This window comes from Chlorocebus sabaeus, chromosome 21, assembly GCF_047675955.1.
Source record: "Chlorocebus sabaeus isolate Y175 chromosome 21, mChlSab1.0.hap1, whole genome shotgun sequence".
Lineage (NCBI taxonomy): Eukaryota > Metazoa > Chordata > Mammalia > Primates > Cercopithecidae > Chlorocebus > Chlorocebus sabaeus.
The window spans coordinates 1,204,530-1,225,154 of record NC_132924.1 but is presented as its reverse complement, the minus strand read 5'-3'; the positions used below and the strand labels follow the sequence as shown (position 1 = coordinate 1,225,154).

The 20,625-nt window shown below is 39.1% G+C and overlaps 1 protein-coding gene across 1 annotated transcript; it reads left to right on the top strand.

Annotated features, from left to right (window-relative positions):
- The first annotated feature begins 2,741 nt into the window (after window positions 1-2,741).
- Window positions 2,742-3,548, top strand: LOC140709548 (putative vomeronasal receptor-like protein 4). The gene is given in 2 exon segments (XM_073008638.1): window positions 2,742-3,122; window positions 3,125-3,548. Coding segments are annotated over 2 exon segments (702 nt in total). The 3' UTR covers window positions 3,446-3,548.
- Window positions 3,549-20,625: the final 17,077 nt, after the last annotated feature.

Sequence of the window (20,625 nt, the reverse complement as noted above, 5' to 3'; positions counted from 1 at the left end):
CTGAATGGTACTACCTAGGTTTTCCTCTAGGATTTTTATGGTATTAGGTCTAACATTTAAGTCTCTAATCCATCTTGAATTAATTTTCGTATAAGGAGTAAGGAAAGGATCCAGTTTCAGCTTTCTACTTATGGCTAGCCAGTTTTCCCAGCACCATTTATTAAATAGGGAATCCTTTCCCCATTTCTTGTTTCTCTCAGGTTTGTCAAAGATCAGATGGCTGTAGATGTGTGGTATTATTTCTGAGGACTCTGTTCTGTTCCATTGGTCTATATCTCTGTTTTGGTACCAGTACCATGCTGTTTTGGTTACTGTAGCCTTGTAGTATAGTTTGAAGTCAGGTAGCGTGATGCCTCCAGCTTTGTTCTTTTGACTTAGGATTGTCTTGGAGATGCGGGCTCTTTTTTGGTTCCATATGAACTTTAAAGCAGTTTTTTCCAATTCTGTGAAGAAGCTCATTGGTAGCTTGATGGGCAATCAGGCAAGAAAAAGAAATCAAGGGGATTCAGTTAGGAAAAGAAGAAGTCAAATTGTCCCTGTTTGCAGATGACATGATTGTATATTTAGAAAACCCCATTGTCTCAGCCCAAAATCTCCTTAAGCTGATAAGCAACTTCAGCAAAGTCTCAGGATACAAAATTAATGTGCAAAAATCACAAGCATTCTTATACACCAGTAACAGACAAACAGAGAGCCAAATCAGGAATGAACTTCCATTCACAATTGCTTCAAAGAGAATAAAATACCTAGGAATCCAACTTACAAGGGATGTAAAGGACCTCTTCAAGGAGAACTACAAACCACTGCTCAGTGAAATAAAAGAGGACACAAACAAATGGAAGAACATACCATGCTCATGGATAGGAAGAATCAATATCGTGAAAATGGCCATACTGCCCAAGGTAATTTATAGGAAATCTTTGTTTCTAAGATAAATGCATTTACTTATTAAAGTTTTGTAGAAAGAGTAATAACCATTTAATCAACTAGATGTTTCCTTTATAAAATCAAACATATTTGGTGGTTTTAGAGCAGCTTTTTCTCAGTCACTAATTTTTTGTTATTATCCAAGGATACTCAATGTCAACATTTTTGCATCATCTCATATATTTTTATTTATGGAATTGTATAATGATGTGACCTCGACTCAGACACACTTTCATTTAAAACAAATCCGAGTGAATTTAATGGTGTTTCACTTTTTTAACGTCATGAAGTTAAATTGTTCTTAGCCCTGGATTAAAGTAAAATGATAAATGACTTCTGAATCTTGACCAAGTAACATGAAATGGTAACGGCAAAATCGTTCTGCAAAATTTTACAAGGTATTACATTATTGAAGTTATCCCAAGAAAACTTGAGAGGAATTATCTTTCTTATTGAAGACTAAGTATTTTGATCTTATTGAAGATCTTATTGAAGTTTTTTTTTTATCTTATTGAATACTAATCGAAGACTTAGTATTCTTGTTGAATACTGAGGCTAAGACTTAAAGTAGTTTTCTAGGCATGGTAGAGTATCTCTGTATTAAGTGAAGTCTCAGGAAGAAGACGAACATGTGACTATTTTGATGCAACTTCATGGTGAAACAAAGTAATTAAAAGTAGTGGCCAGGCTTGGTGGCTGCTCAGTGGCCCACGCCTGTCATCCCAGCGCTTTGGGAGGTCAGAAGTTTGAGACCAGCCTGGCCAACATGGTGAAATATTCTCTACTAAAATACAAAAATTAGCTGATATAGTGGTGAGCACCACTTGGGAGGCTAAGGCAGGAGAATCACTTGAACCCAGGAGGCAGAGTTTGCAGTAAGCAGAGATCATGCCACTGCACTCCAGCCTGGGTGATAGAGTAAGACTCTGTCTCAAAAAAAAAAAAAAAAAAAAAAAAAAAGGGGTGTGTGTTTATTTTGTTGGCACCTGAGAGGAAAGTATTAAAAATTATGTTCTGAGATTGAGATCGCATAATAAGTCTCTGGGATGTGAACTAAACTGAGAAACAGCCAGGACCATTTCTATAATATATATAGTAAATTAGGGTTTAAGCAGAATAATGTCCCCCAGTCCCTATAAGGATGTTGACATTTGAATTCCAAGATATCACATTACACATTACAATTCATGACAAAGAGAATATAAGGGTGCAGATAGGGTGAAAATGCTATTATGTTGATGAAATATGAATTTATCATGGTGAATCCAGTAAAATCACAAGGGTCAAAAACCATGGAAGAGTGATGATGGATAAATTGTATCAAAATGATAGACCATGAGAAAGACTCAACTGAATATATTTTTTATTGTTTTAGTGAGTCTTTTCATATTAACATACATTTAATTCTATTCAACTGTACAAATACTATTCATTTTATATGCTCAACTGAAGAGCTAAATATAAAATGAGAGAACACAGAATAAGGATATGATTACTGAGATGAAGGCCAAGGTACATGAGAAACATAGACAGTATGCATCTTAGACAGGCAAAATTGAAAATGTATTTATTATATAGAGAGATTCATAATAATTACATATATACATTTATTTGGTTTAGAAAATAGTACAGGAGATACACTATCAAGAATTTATATAAGATGGGGTTAATCAAGAAAATGAGAGTAAAATAAAAATAATTATAATGGTAATAATTTTGAACATTGATGAAAGAACATTGATGACACAGATCTATTTTTTTCAGGTCTTCAAAACATGTTTCTTCTATGTCATTAGGATGAACACACATTTCACATGTTATCTTTCAACAAGGCCTTTTATTTTCAAGCTGGCATTGGAATCTCAGCCAACATCTTTCTTCTTCTCTGGCACATTTTCACATTCTTTAAGGATCACAAACCTAAAAACCATGACCTGATCATCTGTCACTTGGCCTTTGTTCACATAGTGATGCTAGTCATTGCAGAAGAGTTACTGTCTCCAGACGTGTTTGAGTCACTGAATTTTCAGAATAACTTCAGATGTAAGGCTGTGTTCTGCATATACAAGGTAGTGAGGGGCCTCTCTATCTGCAACACCTCTCTCCTGAGCATGCTTCAGACCATCACCATCAGCCCCAACACCTCCTGGTTGGTGAGATTTAAACATAAAATCACAAAACACAATAGCCTGGGTTTATCCTGGGTTTACTCTTTTTTTGGTCCCTCAATTTGTCTTTCAACAGTGACAAGATAATCTACATTGTAAGTTTTTCCAATATGACCCAGCTAATTCTGAATGTCAGTAAATACTGCTCACTTTCTCCAATGAATGTCATCATCAGAAGGCTGTTTGTTACTCTGTCGTTATCCGGAGATGTCTTCCTTGTAGGAATCATTCTGCTCTCAAGTGCATACATCGTGATTCTCTTGTCCAGGCATCAGAGGCGCTCCCAGCACCTTCACAGCACTAGCTTTTTATTAAGAACTTCCCGGGGGCGGAGCAAGATGGCCGAATAGGAACAGCTCCAGTCTCCAACTCCCAGCGCGAGCGACACAGAAGACCGGTGATTTCTGCATTTTCAACTGAGGTACTGGGTTCATCTCACTGGGGAGTGCCAGACGATCGGTGCTGGTCAGCTGCTGCAGCCTGACCAGCGAGAGCTGAAGCAGGGTGAGGCATTGCCTCACCTGGAAAGCGCAAGGGGTAAGGGAATCACTTTTCCTAGCCAGGGGAACTGAGACACACAACACCTGGAAAATCGGGTAACTCCCACCCCAATACTGCGCTTTAAGCAAACAGGCACACCAGGAGATCATATCCCACACCTGGCCGGGAGGGTCCCACACCCACAGAGCCTCCCTCATTGCTAGCACAGCAGTCTGTGATCTACCGGCAAGGCAGCAGCGAGGCTGGGGGAGGGGCGCCCGCCATTGCTGGGGCTTAAGTAGGTAAACAAAGCTGCTGGGAAGCTCGAACTGGGTGGAGCTCACAGCAGCTCAAGGAAACCTGCCTGTCTCTGTAGACTCCACCTCTGGGGACAGGGCACAGTAAACAATAACAAACGCAGCAGCTCTGCAGACGCAAACGACTCTGTCTGACAGCTTTGAAGAGAGCAGTGGATCTCCCAACACGGAGGTTGAGATCTGAGAAGGGACAGACTCCCTGCTCAAGTGGGTCCCTGACCCCTGAGTAGCCTAACTGGGAGACATCCCCCACTATAGGCAGTCTGACACCCCACACCTCACAGGGTGGAGTACACCCCTGAGAGGAAGCTTCCAAAGCAAGAATCAGACAGGTACACTCGCTGTTCAGAAATATTCTATCTTCTGCAGCCTCTGCTGCTGATACCCAGGCAAACAGGGTCTGGAGTGGACCTCAAGCAATCTCCAACAGACCTACAGCTGAGGGTCCTGACTGTTAGAAGGAAAACTATCAAACAGGAAGGACACCTACACCAAAACCCCATCAGTACATCACCATCATCAAAGACCGGAGGCAGATAAAACCACAAAGATGGGGAAAAAGCAGGGCAGAAAAGCTGGAAATTCAAAAAATAAGAGCGCATCTCCCCCGGCAAAGGAGCGCAGCTCATCGCCAGCAACGGATCAAAGCTGGACGGAGAATGACTTCGACGAGATGAGAGAAGAAGGCTTCAGTCCATCAAATTTCTCAGAGCTAAAGGAGGAATTACGTACCCAGCGCAAAGAAACTAAAAATCTTGAAAAAAAAGTGGAAGAATTGATGGCTAGAGTAATTAATGCAGAGAAGCTCACAAACGAAATGAAAGAGACGAAAACCATGATACGAGAAATATGTGACAAATGCACAAGCTTCAGTAACCGACTCGATCAACTGGAAGAAAGAATGTCAGCGATTGAGGATCAAATGAATGAAATGAAGCGAGAAGAGAAACCAAAAGAAAAAAGAAGAAAAAGAAATGAACAAAGCCTGCAAGAAGTATGGGATTATGTAAAAAGACCAAATCTACGTCTGATTGGGGTGCCTGAAAGTGAGGGGGAAAATGGAACCAAGTTGGAAAACACTCTTCAGGATATCATCCAGGAAAACTTCCCCAACCTAGTAGGGCAGGCCAACATTCAAATCCAGGAAATACAGAGAATGCCACAAAGATACTCCTCGAGAAGAGAAACTCCAAGACACATAATTGCCAGATTCACCAAAGTTGAAATGAAGGAAAAAATCTTAAGGGCAGCCAGAGAGAAAGGTCGGGTTACCCACAAAGAGAAGCCCATCAGACTAACAGCAGATCTCTCGGCAGAAACTCTTCAAGCCAGAAGAGAGTGGGGGCCAATATTCAACATTCTTAAAGAAAAGAATTTTCAACCCAGAATTTTATATCCAGCCAAACTAAGTTTCATAAGTGAAGGAGAAATAAAATCCTTTACAGATAAGCAAATGCTTAGAGATTTTGTCACCACTAGGCCTGCCTTACAAGAGACCCTGAAGGAAGCACTAAACATGGAAAGGAACAACCAGTACCAGCCATTGCAAAAACATGCCAAAATGTAAAGACCATCAAGGCTAGGAAGAAACTGCATCAACTAACGAGCAAAATAACCAGTTAATATCATAATGGCAGGATCAAGTTCACACATAACAATCTTAACCTTAAATGTAAATGGACTAAATGGTCCAATTAAAAGACACAGACTGGCAAATTGGATAAAGAGTCAAGACCCATCAGTCTGCTGTATTCAGGAGACCCATCTCACATGCAGAGACATACATAGGCTCAAAATAAAGGGATGGAGGAAGATTTACCAAGCAAATGGAGAACACAAAAAAGCGGGGGTTGCAATACTAGTCTCTGATAAAACAGACTTTAAACCATCAAAGATCAAAAGAGACAAAGAAGGCCATTACATAATGGTAAAGGGATCAATTCAACAGGAAGAGCTAACTATCCTAAATATATATGCACCCAATACAGGAGCACCCAGATTCATAAAGCAAGTCCTTAGAGACTTACAAAGAGACTTAGACTCCCATACAATAATAATGGGAGACTTCAACACTCCACTGTCAACATTAGACAGATCAACGAGACAGAAAGTTAACAAGGATATCCAGGAATTGAACTCATCTCTGCAGCAAGCAGACCTAATAGACATCTATAGAACTCTCCACCCCAAATCAACAGAATATACATTCTTCTCAGCACCACATCGTACTTACTCCAAAATTGACCACGTAATTGGAAGTAAAGCACTCCTCAGCAAATGTACAAGAACAGAAATTATAACAAACTGTCTTTCAGACCACAGTGCAATCAAACTAGAACTCAGGACTAAGAAACTCAATCAAAACTGCTCAACTACATGGAAACTGAACAACCTGCTCCTGAATGACTACTGGGTACATAACGAAATGAAGGCAGAAATAAAGATGTTCTTTGAAACCAATGAGAACAAAGATACAACATACCAGAATCTCTGGGACACATTTAAAGCAGTGTGTAGAGGGAAATTTATAGCACTAAATGCCCACAAGAGAAAGCAGGAAAGATCTAAAATTGACACTCTAACATCGCAATTAAAAGAACTAGAGAAGCAAGAGCAAACACATTCGAAAGCCAGCAGAAGGCAAGAAATAACTAAGATCAGAGCAGAACTGAAGGAGATAGAGACACAAAAAACCCTTCAAAAAATCAATGAATCCAGGAGTTGGTTTTTTGAAAAGATCAACAAAATTGACAGACCACTAGCAAGACTAATAAAGAAGAAAAGAGAGAAGAATCAAATCAACGCAATTAAAAATGATAAAGGGGATATCACCACCGACCCCACAGAAATACAAACTACCATCAGAGAATACTATAAACACCTCTACGCAAATAAACTGGAAAATCTAGAAGAAATGGATAATTTCCTGGACACTTACACTCTTCCAAGACTAAACCAGGAAGAAGTTGAATCCCTGAATAGACCAATAGCAGGCTCTGAAATTGAGGCAATAATTAATAGCCTACCAACCAAAAAAAGTCCAGGACCAGATGGATTCACAGCCGAATTCTACCAGAGGTACAAGGAGGAGCTGGTACCATTCCTTCTGAAACTATTCCAATCAATAGAAAAAGAGGGAATCCTCCCTAACTCATTTTATGAGGCCAACATCATCCTGATTCCAAAGCCTGGCAGAGACACAACAAAAAAAGAGAATTTTAGACCAATATCCCTGATGAACATCGATGCAAAAATCCTCAATAAAGTACTGGCAAACCGGATTCAGCAACACATCAAAAAGCTTATCCACCATGATCAAGTGGGCTTCATCCCTGGGATGCAAGGCTGGTTCAACATTCGCAAATCAATAAACATAATCCAGCATATAAACAGAACCAAAGACAAGAACCACATCATTATCTCAATAGATGCAGAAAAGGCTTTTGACAAAATTCAACAGCCCTTCATGCTAAAAACGCTCAATAAATTCGGTATTGATGGAACGTACCTCAAAATAATAAGAGCTATTTATGACAAACCCACAGCCAATATCATACTGAATGGGCAAAAACTGGAAAAATTCCCTTTGAAAACTGGCACAAGACAGGGATGCCCTCTCTCACCACTCCTATTCAACATAGTGTTGGAAGTTCTGGCTAGGGCAATCAGGCAAGAGAAAGAAATCAAGGGGATTCAGTTAGGAAAAGAAGAAGTCAAATTGTCCCTGTTTGCAGATGACATGATTGTATATTTAGAAAACCCCATTGTCTCAGCCCAAAATCTCCTTAAGCTGGTAAGCAACTTCAGCAAAGTCTCAGGATACAAAATTAATGTGCAAAAATCACAAGCATTCTTATACACCAGTAACAGTCAAACAGAGAGCCAAATCATGAATGAACTTCCATTCACAATTGCTTCAAAGAGAATAAAATACCTAGGAATCCAACTTACAAGGGATGTAAAGGACCTCTTCAAGGAGAACTACAAACCACTGCTCAGTGAAATAAAAGAGGACACAAACAAATGGAAGAACATACCATGCTCATGGATAGGAAGAATCAATATCGTGAAAATGGCCATACTGCCCAAAGTTATTTATAGATTCAATGCCATCCCCATCAAGCTACCAATGAGCTTCTTCACAGAATTGGAAAAAACTGCTTTAAAGTTCATATGGAACCAAAAAAGAGCCCGCATCTCCAAGACAATCCTAAGTCAAAAGAACAAAGCTGGAGGCATCACGCTACCTGACTTCAAACTATACTACAAGGCTACAGTAACCAAAACAGCATGGTACTGGTACCAAAACAGAGATATAGACCAATGGAACAGAACAGAGTCCTCAGAAATAATACCACACATCTACAGCCATCTGATCTTTGATAAACCTGAGAGAAACAAGAAATGGGGAAAGGATTCCCTATTTAATAAATGGTGCTGGGAAAATTGGCTAGCCATAAGTAGAAAGCTGAAACTGGATCCTTTCCTTACTCCTTATACGAAAATTAATTCAAGATGGATTAGAGACTTAAATGTTAGACCTAATACCATAAAAATCCTAGAGGAAAACCTAGGTAGTACCATTCAGGACATAGGCATGGGCAAAGACTTCATGTCTAAAACACCAAAAGCAACGGCAGCAAAAGCCAAAACTGACAAATGGGATCTCCTTAAACTAAAGAGCTTCTGCACAGCAAAAGAAACTACCATCAGAGTGAACAGACAACCTACAGAATGGGAGAAAATTTTTGCAATCTACTCATCTGACAAAGGGCTAATATCCAGAACCTACAAAGAACTCAAACAAATTTACAAGAAAAAAACAAACAACCCCATCAAAAAGTGGGCAAAGGACATTAACAGACATTTCTCAAAAGAAGACATTCATACAGCCAACAGGCACATGAAAAAATGCTCATCATCACTGGCCATCAGAGAAATGCAAATCAAAACCACAATGAGATACCATCTCACACCAGTTAGAATGGCAATCATTCAAAAGTCAGGAAACAACAGGTGCTGGAGAGGATGTGGAGAAATAGGAACACTTTTACACTGTTGGTGGGATTGTAAACTAGTTCAACCATTATGGAAAACAGTATGGCGATTCCTCAAGGATCTAGAACTAGATGTACCATATGACCCAGCCATCCCATTACTGGGTATATACCCAAAGGATTATAAATTATGCTGCTATAAAGACACATGCACACGTATGTTTATTGCGGCATGATTCACAATAGCAAAGACTTGGAATCAACCCAAATGTCCATCAGTGACAGATTGGATTAAGAAAATGTGGCACATATACACCATGGAATACTATGCAGCCATAAAAAAGGATGAGTTTGTGTCCTTTGTAGGGACATGGATGCAGCTGGAAACCATCATTCTTAGCAAACTATCACAAGAACAAAAAACCAAACACCGCATGTTCTCACTCATAGGTGGGAACTGAACAATGAGATCACTTGGACTCGGGAAGGGGAACATCACACACCAGGGCCTATCATGGGGAGGGGGGAGGGGGGAGGGATTGCATTGGGAGTTATACCTGATGTAAATGACGAGTTGATGGGTGCAGCACACCAACATGGCACAACTATACATATGTAACAAACCTGCACGTTATGCACATGTACCCTACAACTTAAAGTATAATAATAATAAATAAATTTTAAAAAAAAGGATTAGAGATAACACAGAAATAGTGAACTTAAAGAAAGATTGATGAAAATTATTCAAATTTAAGAAAAAAGAAAATCAAATGAGGTCATTAGAATAGACCCTGCCATCTAACTAGGTACTAAGAACATAAAATATAGGACAGAAAAGTTATATTCAGTGAAAGAAAGAGAAAGGATTTTAGCATGGAGTTTTCCTGGAATGTGCAGAATATGAAGGGTTGGTGCTGATGGATGGATAGTTCCCTGAACAAAATCAAGGCTTTTGTTGATCAGGAAGAGAAATGGAGTTGGTAAACAAACAAACAAACAAACAAAAAGGAATAAAATTTTAGGATGATGTCACTAAAAATAGTAGAAAAGAAAATTCCAGGGTGCTTTCCTTTCATAAAAACAAATAATGAGCTAGTAAAACCTGTCAAAATAAACTTTTACAGAACTCTGGAGTCTAGTTAAAAACACAGTAATCAGGTGAAAGCTTGGTGAAGAAACAAGTTGCTATAGTAAGAAAACGCTGTGACATTTTAAACTGCCCGACAGCCATCACCCAGATCCCAGATCTACGGCAGCTACTAGGACAACACGTTGCATTCCTGGTACAGGTTCCTAGTGCAAGAAAGAGCAACACGGATTTTGCTCTCAAAGAATTGTTGTTGTGGATTTTGATTTGTCCAGTGGCTCCCTTATGGACCTGTGAAAGGCCTTGCCTTTATTTCATCTGACTTGGAGCATTCCCAGGGATAGGGTGGCTTCCCAGGCAGATTTTGCCAAGAACAGTTAAAAACTGTAAAAACCTACATTGAAAGAGAAGAAAGGTCTCAAATCAATAATCAAAATTTATACTTCAAGAAATTAAAGAAAGAGTCTGGAGGTTCCAAGATGGTCAAATAGGAACAGCTCCAGTCTGCAGCTACCAGTGCGAGCGATGCAGAAGATGGGTGCTTTCTGCATTTCCAACTGAGGTACCAGGTTCATCTCACTGGGGTTTGTCAGACAGTGGGTGCAGCCCACAGAGCAGGGCGGGGCATCACCTCACCCGGGAAATGAAAGGGGTCACAGAATTCCCTTTCCCAGCAAAGGGAAGCCGTGACAGACGGTACCTGCAAAATCAGGAAACTCCCACCCTAATACTGCACTTTTTCAATGGCCTTAGCAAATGGCACACCAGGAGATTATATCCCACGCCTGGGTTGGAGGGTCCCACGCCCATGGAGCCTCACTCCCTGCTAGCACAGCAATCTGATATGGAACTTCAAGATGGCAGCAAGGCTGGGGGAGTGGCGTTCGCCATTGCTGAGGCTTGAGGAGGTAAACAAAGTGGCCAGGAAGCTCGAACTAGGGGGAGCCAACTGCAGCTCAAGGAGGCCTGCCTGCCTCTATAGACTCGACCTCTAGGGGCAGGGCATAGCTGAACAAAAGGCAGCAGAAACTTCCACAGACTTAAACGTCCCTGTCTGACAGCTTTGAACAGAGTAGTGGTTCTCCCAGCATGGAGTTTGAGATCTGAGAACAGACAGACTTTCTCCTCAAGTGGGTACCTGAACCCTGAGTAGACTAACTTGAAGACACCTTCCAGGAGGGGCCAACTGACACCTCATACAGCCAGGTGCCCCTCTGAGACGAAGCTTCCAGAAGAATGATCAGACAGCAACATTTGCCATTCTGCAATATTTGCTGTTCTGCAGCCTCTGCTGGTGATACCCAGGTAAACAGGGTCTGGAGTGGATCTCCAGAAAACCCCAACAGACCTGCAGCTGAGGGTCCTGACTGTTAGAAGGAAAACTAAGAAACAGAAAGGACATCCACACCAAAACCCCATCTGTATGTCACCATCATCAAAGAGCAAAGGCGGATAAAAGCACCAGAGCAGAAAAGCTGAAAATTCTAAAATCAGAGCACCTCTTCTCCTCCAAAGGAATGCAGCTCCTTGCCAGCAATGGAACAAAGCTGGACGGAGAATAACTTTGATGAGTTGAGAGAAGAAGGCTTCAGACGATTGGGAATAACAAACTTTTCCAAGCTAAAGGAGGATGTTTGAACCCATTGTGAAGAAGCTAAAAACTTTGAAAAAAGACTAGACAAGTGGCTAACTAGAATAAACAGTGTAGAGAAGTCCTTAAATGACCTGATGGAGCCGAAAACCATGGCGTAAGAACTATGTGATGCATGCACAAGCTTCAGTAGCAGATTTGATCAGGTGGAAGAAAGGATATCAGTGATAGAAGATCAAATGAATGAAATGAAGTGAGAAGAGAAGTTTAGAGAAAAAAGAGTAACAAGAAATGAACAAAGCCTCCAAGAAATATGGGACTATATGAAAAGACCAAATCTATGTCTGATTGGTGTACCAAGTTGGAAAGCACTCTGTAGGATATCATCCAGGAAAACTTCCCCAACCTAGCAAGGCAGGCCAACATTCAAATTCAGGATATAGGGAGGATGCCACAAAGATACTCTTCGATAAGAGCAACTCCAAGACACATAATTGTCAGATTCACCAAAGTTGAAATGAAGGAAAAAAATGTTAAGGGCAACCAGAGAGAAAGGTCAGGTTACCAACAAAGGGAAGTCCATCAGATTAACAGCGGATCTCTCGGCAGAAAGTCTACAAGCCAGAAGAGAGTGGGGACCAATATTCAACATTCTTAAAGAAAAGAATTTTCAACCCAGAATTTTATATTCAACCAAACTAAGATTCATAAGTGTAGGAGAAATAAATTCCTTTACAAACACATGCTGAGAGATTTTGTCACCATCAGGCCTGCCTTACAAGAGTTCTTGAAGGAAGCACCAAACATGGAAAGGAACAACAGGTACCAGCCACTGCAAAGACATGCCAAATTGTAAAGACCATCAATGCTAGGAAGAAACTGCATCAACTAATAAGCAAAATAACCAGCTATCATCATAATGACAGGATCAAATTCACACATAACAATATTAACCTTAAATGTAAATGGGCTCAATGCTCCAATTGAAAGACACAGATTGGCAAATTGGATAAAGAGTCAAGACCCATCAGTGTGCTGTATTCAGGAGACCCATCTCACGTGCAGAGACACACATAGGCTTAAAATAAGGGGATGGAGGAAGATCTACCAAGCAAATGGAAAACAAAAAAAAGCAGGGGTTGCAATCCTAGTCTCTGGTAAAGCAGACTTTAGACAAACAAAGATCAAAAGAGACAAAGAAGGCCATTACATAATGGTAAAGGGATCAATTCAACAAGAAGAGCTAACTATACTAAATGTATATGAACCCAATACAGGAGCACCTCGATTCATAAAGGAAGTCCTTAAAGACCTACAAAGAGACTTAGACTCCCACACAATAATAATGGGAGACTTTAACACCCCACTGTCAACATTAGACAGATCAACGAGACAGACAGTTAACAAGGATATCCAGGAATTGAACTCAGCTCTGCACTAAGTGGACCTAACAGACATCTATAGAACTCTCCACCCCAAATCAACAGAATATATGTTCTTCTCAACACCACATCACACTTATTACAAAATAGATCACATAGTTGGAAGTAAAGCACTCCTCAGCGAATGTAAAATAACAGAAATTTTAACAAACTGACTCTCAGACTACAGTGCAATCAAACTAGAACTCAGGATTAAGAACCTCACTCAAAACTGCTCAACTACCTGGAAACTGAACAACCTGCTCCTGAATAACTACTGGGTACATAACGAAATGAAGGCAGAAATAAAGATGTTCTTTGAAACCAATGAGAACAAAGACACAACATCCCAGAATCTCTGGGACACATTTAAAGCAGAGTGTGGAGGGAAATTTATAGCACTAAATGACCACAAGAGAAAGCAGGAACGATATAAAATTGACACCCTAACACCACAATTAAAAGAACTAGAGAAGCAAGAGTAAACACATTCAAAAGCTAGCAGAAGGCAAGAAATAACTAAGGTCAGAGCAGAACTGAAGGAGACAGAGACACAAAAAACTCTTCAAAAAATTAATGAATTCAGGAGCTCATTTTTTGAAAAGATCAACAAAATCGATAGACCACTAACAAGACTAATAAAGAAGAAAATAGAGAAGAATCAAAGAGATGCAATAAAAACTGATAAAGAGGATAGCAGCACTGATCCCACAGAAATACAAACTACCATCAGAGAATACTATAAACACTTCTATGCAAATAAACTAGAAAATCTAGAAGAAATGGATAAATTCCTGGACACATACACTCTCCCAAGACTAAACCAGGAAGAAGTTGAATCCCTGAATAGACCAATAACAAGTTCTGAAATTGAGGCAATAATTAATAACCCACCAGCCAAAAAAATCCAGGACCAGACGGATTCACAGCTGAATTCTACCAGAGGTACAAATAGGAGCTGGTACCATTCCTTCTGAAACTATTCCAATCAATAGAAAAAGAGGGAATCCTCCTTAATTCATTTTATGAGGCCAAAATCATACTGATACCAAAACCTGGCAGAGACACAACAAAGAACAAGGAATTTTAGACCAATATCCCTGATGAGCATCGATGAAAAAATCCTCAATAAAACACTGGCAAATCAAATCCAGCAGCACATCAAAAAGTTTATCCACCACAATCAAGATACCTTCATACTTGGGATAAGTCTCAGGATACAAAATCAGTGTGCAAAAATCACAAGCATTCCTATACACCAATAACAGACAAACAGAGAGCCAAATCATGAGTGAACTCCCATTCACAATTTCTTCAAAGAGAATAAAATACCTACGAATCCAGTTTACAAGAGGTGTGAAGGACCTCTTCAAGGAGAACTGCAAACCACTGCTCAACAAAATAAAAGAGGACACAAACAAATGGAAGAACATTCCATGCTCATGGATAGGAAGAATCAATATTGTGAAAACAGCCATATTGCCCAAGGTAATTTATAGATTCATTGCCATCCCCATCAAGCTACCAATGACTTTCTTCACCGAATTGGAAAAAACTACTTTAAAGCTCATATGGAACCAAAAAAGAGCCTGCATTGCCAAGACAATCCTAAACCAAAGAAACAAAGCTGGAAGCATCACACTACCTGAGTTCAAAATATACTACAAGGCTACAGTAACCAAAACAGTATGTTACTAGTACCAAAACAGAGATATAGACCAATGGAACAGAATACAGCCCCTGGAAATAATACCACACATCTACAACCATCTGATCTTTGACAATCCTGACAAAAGCAAGAAATGGGGAAAGGATTGCCTATTTAATAAATGTTGCTGGGAAAACTGGCTAGCAATATGTAGAAAGCTGAAAATTGATCCCTTCCTTACACCTTATACAAAAATTAATTCAAGATGGATTAAAGACTTAAATGTTAGACCTAAAGCCACAAAAACCCTAGAAGAAAACCTAGGCAATACCATTCAGGCCATGGGCATGGGCAAGGACTTCATGACTAAAACACCAAAAGCAATGGCAACAAAAGCCAAAATTGACAAATGGGATCTAATTAAACTAAAGAGCTTCTGCACAGCAAAAGAAACTACCATCAACGTGAACAGGCAACCTATAGAATGGGAGAAAAATTTTGCAATCTACTCATCTGACAAAGGGCTAATATTCAGAAATTACAAAGAACTTAAACAAATTTACAAGAAAAAAATCAAACCACCCCATCAAAAAGTGGGCAAAGGATATGAACAGACACTTCTCAAAAGAAGACATTTATGCAGCCAACAGACACATGAAAAAATGCTCATCATCACTGGTCATCAGAGAAATGCGAATCAACGCCACAATGCGATATCATCTCACACCAGTTAGAATGGCGATCATTAAAAAGTCTGGAAACAACAGGTGCTGGAGAGGATGTGGAGAAACAGGAATGCTTCTACACTGTTGGTGGGAGTGTAAACTAGTTCAACCATTGTGGAAGACAGTGTGGCAATATCTCAAGGATCTAGAACTAGAAATACCTTTTGACCCAGCCATCCCATTACTGGGCATATATCCAAAAGATTATAAATCATGCTGCTATAAAGAGACACCACACGTATGTTTATTGCGGCACTATTCACAATAGCAAAGACTTGGAACCAACCCAAATGTCTATCAATGACAGACTGGATTAAGAAAATGTGGCACATATACACCATGGAATACTAGCAGCCATAAAAAAGATTGAGTTCATGTCCTTTGTAGGGACATGGATGAAGCTGGAAAACATCATTCTGAGCAAATTATCCCAAGGACAGAAAACCAAACACCGCATGTTCTCACTCATAGGTGGGAATTGAATGATGAGAACCCTTGGACACAGGATGGGGAACATCACACACTGGGGCCTGTTGTGGGGTGGGCGGAGGGAGGAGGGATTGCATTAGGAGATATACCTAATGTAAGTGATGAGGTAACGGGTGCAGCACACCAACATGGCACATGTATACATATGTAACAAACCTGCATGTTGTGCACATGTACCCTAGAAATTAAAGTAAAATAATAATAAAAAATTGAAATTAGAGAAAGAAGAGCACATTAAGCACAAAGCCTTGGTAGGAATTAAATAATAAATATTAGAGCAGAGATAAATGAAATAGAGAAGAAATAACCAGAAAGAATCAATAAAATCTAAGTTTGGTTGTTTAAAAACAACAAAATTGCTAAACGTTTAGCTAGACTGATAAAGAATAAAGAAATGCAAATAACTAAAATCAGAAAGGAAAGTAGGAGCATTCCTACTGACTTCACAGAATTAAGAAGTATTATAAAAGAATGCTATGACCAATTGTTTGCCAACAAACTAGATAACCTAAATAAAATGGGGAAATCCCTAGAAATACTGAAATGAACAAAACTGACTCAAGATGAAATAGAAAATCTCAACAAATGTATAGGAAGTAAAGAGATTAAATCAGTCAACTGAAAACCTCCCACCAAAGAAAAGTTTTGGATCAAATGGCTTCACTAGTTAATTCTACCAATAATTTAAATAATAATTAATTCAAATCCTCCCAATTCTTCCAAGAAATACAGAAGAAGCACTTTCTAACTCATTCTATGAGTTCACATTTACTAAGATAACCAAGCCAGACAAACACATCACAATAAAGGACCAACAGGAGTACAGACCAATATTCCTTAAGAAAATAATGCAAAAATCCTCAACAATATACTTGGAAAAAGAATTTAGCAACATATTAAAAGAACTGTACACCATGGTCGGGTGGGTTTCCTCCTAGGAATTCAAGGTTCAACATAAAAATAATCAAGTCATGCAATAAATCATGTAAATAAAACTTAAAAACACACACAATCTTCTCAGTTGACACAGAAAAAAAAAAACATTGGACCAAATCCAGCACCCTTACAATACAAAAACATTTAAATTAGAAATAGAGGAAGCTTCCTCAACAAGGTAAGAGCATTTTACAAATCTTCATGCTCTTGGATTTGGCAATAGATTGTGTAGATATGATATCAAAAGCATGAGTAACAAAAGGAAAAATAGATCGTATTTTATCAAAACTAAAAACTTTGGGCCTCAAAAGACATTATCGATGAAGTGAAAAGACAACTTAAAAAATGGGAAGAAATATTTGCAAATAATGATTTTGATAAAAGCTTAACATCCAGAATATAGAAAAGCTCCTACAACATAATAACAAAAAGACAAAAAAAGGGCAAATGACTTGAATAGAACATATTTCTCCCAAGAAGATATATAAGTGACCGATAAACACATGAAAGATGCTCAACATCATCAGTCATTGGGGAAATGAAAATCAAAACCACAATGAAATATCACTTCATGCCCAATAGGATGACTATGATTTTTTTTTTTTTTGACAAAGGAAAATATCATGTTGGCAAGCACATAGAGAAATTAGAACCCTTACACTTTCCTGGTATGGATGTAAAATAGTGTAGCCACTTTGGAAAACAGTTTTATGCTTCATTAAATGTTAAAGATAGAGCTAACATACAACTCAGAAGTTCCTTTTCTTAAAAGCACTCAGAAATTTAAATATATCCTTGTACAGAAAAGTTCATAGCAGCATTATTCGGAAAAGCCAAAAGATGGGAACAACCCAAGTGTCCATCAAATGATAAATGAATAAACAAAATTGGTTGTATCCATACAATGAAATATTGTTTAGTTATAAAAGTGATCAAAGTACTGATACATGCTACAACATGGATGAATCTCAAAAACGTAAGTCAAAGAAGCCAGACACCAAAGGTCTCATATTGTATTAGTCCATTTATATGAAATAGCCAGAATAGGTAAATCCATAGAGATAGAGAGCCGAATGCTCTTTGTCAGGGGCTCTGTGAGTGGGGAAGGGGGAGTGACTACTTAATGGGCAGGAAGTTTTCTCTTAGTATGACAAAAAATGCTTCTGAATTAGACAGAGGTGATGATTGCACAATATTACGAAGATACTAACTGCCACTGAATTGTACAGTTTAAAATAGTTTTATGTTACATGAATTTTACTCTAATAAAACATTTTTAAAAAGTAAAATTTCACCTCAGTCCAATCAATATTAATAAGAACCTTTTCTGTAGGAGCCCTGTGATAGACAACTGCGAACCTATGATTTGTATTGGAAACAGACCCTGCTTTCCAAGGGGTCCCAAGGAAGCACACACACACACACACACACACACACAGAGATGCACACACATTCACACACGCACACCTCTAATATATTATGAGGCAGATTAACGATGCCATTAGAAAACTTTGAGGGCATAAGAAAAAGCACTGGATGGTGATGGGAAGGGGTGCATAGAAGAGGTAACATCGGAGCTACCTTATTTGAGAAACAGATTGACATAGTTTAACAGAAAGAACATGGGCATTGAAGCTAGACTACGTGGGTTAAAATCCTACCTTTGCTTGATCCAGCTGCATGACTATGGGTAGGTCAGTGCATTTCTTGGAGCCTTCTTTTCCTCTTCTGCAAAATAGAGATATTAATTTCCTACTTATTAGGGTTGTTTTGAGGATTAGATGAGAAATGCCTGTAAGTACTTGGCTCAAAAAGGCACATATGCTGTTCTTTGCTAATTTAGCTTTCGTCCTCTGCTCAGTGCATTGCTCTGCAGGTGGTGGGAATAGACTCTTTGCAGGAGGTGTAGAGGTTGGGATGGGGAGATGAGGGGGTGAAATGATGTTTTTGAAGAGGTCTTTCCTTTTCAGAATCTCAGAGAGGAATCTCGGGAATCTCCACTATTTCCTTTTTCACCTAGATTTGTGTGCAGCTCCTAGAAAAATGCTGCACCCTATGAGTAGCAGGCCCAGTATGCAGATGGCTTCAGGGAGAATTCAGCATTGATAAGTTTAAGCCCCATAGACTCCCTTTGCTTGCTGCTCTCTCCCTTGGCATGCTGTCCGCTGGTGGGTGCATCAGGCCCTAGTAATTCTGGGACACATTGTTGCTGTCTTATTTCAGGGAAACCCCAAAGTGCAACACATTAGGAATTACATAAATACATTAAATGAACTGCTCAGCCATAACCTTCCACCTAATTATTTCACTGCCTTTTGCTTTGTAAGCATTTTTCTGCCCTGAAGAACTCAAAATGATGAAATAGCCTTGGCTAAAAACAAGTAATTCTCTGCATAGCAGCTCCTTCTCTCTGCAGGGACGACGCAGCCTGAGGTTGCTGGTGTCCGCACAAACACAGCAGCTGACACGGCAAATGATGCACAGGCTGACTTTTAATGGCATATATTTTTCTAGGTTTTTAAAGAGCTTTAACCCATTTGCTGCCCAAATTAGTTTAAAGATTTTTATGCAATAGCTTGCAATAAAAATATATTTACAACCAAATGAGTAAGTAAACATCTCCACCCCAGTACTTCTTGGCTGGGTTCTGCTTAGCTTAGACATTTTTCTGCTTCTGCCTACCAAAGGATTGGGGCAATTTTTTCTTCAAAGACTGAACCCTTGGGATAGTAGGTAAATGCCCCTTTTACATTTCTTGTGGTATACTGCCCCCTCAGTGTTCACTGCAGTGTGACTCAGACACAGTCATTGCATAAAATAACAATTTCATCACAGAGCAAACAAATATGATGTAGTAGAAGTAGCATCACACCAAAATTAGGAATCTTAGAGATTCTTTTCTACCAACGAACTTTGTCTATCATTATCATTCCATAACTGTGACTCTGAATGTGTTTCTTGTCCTCTCTGTGTCTCATGTTCAAATGATATTATTAGGAGATCTTTACAGTTTTCCCACAATATAGTATTCACTACAATCCTGGTAAATTGCAAGTACATAATCACACATTCTTCTATTGAGCTTAGCTTGCCTTAAAGCATTGCTGGTCCCACCCAAGTCCTCTTTGTTTCACTTATAGATGAGCTAACACTCATAGTTTAACCTATTGAGTCATCCAGTCTTTTCAATTTTTTTTTTCCAATCCTGTTATGACAGAAGAAGCAAAGTCTTTGAATTCAGGATCCTAGATTTTTTTTTTATTCCTTGCTTAAAGTATGACTCTTTCCTTAAGAGTAATCCGAAGTAAACCCCAAGTGAGCCATGTCCCTGAGAACTATTCCAAAATTTCTTTAAACTATCATTGTGCTGACCTGGTCACATAGAACTTGTTCTCTCAAGTCTTCTGCCTGAGGATTTATGTCTTCCTAATTTCCAAAAGGTTTATTTATTCTGTCACCAAAGACTCCAAACCATGTGCTCTTACTCAAACACACAGTAGTGTTAACCATTATTTCAGCCTTAGGATGTTGGTTGATCATCTGCATATGACTTTTGAAAGAGTTTTTTCCCGTTATTGTTTTTGGTCATTAGAATTTGTTTACTTGGGGTTATTCCATGGAATGTTCTGATGGTATGGACCTAGTAATCCATCAGATTGTGTCCAATGTTTGGGGTAAGGGAAATGATCAATTCAGTTCTTGACATGTTGCAATTTAGGTACCTGTAGAAAAATTAGAAACAACAAACCAGTGAATAGCTGGATATTCTGCATGTATAGTTTAGGAGACAGACTATAGCTGAAAATACAGATCTGAGATTCATAATTTCATAGATGGCA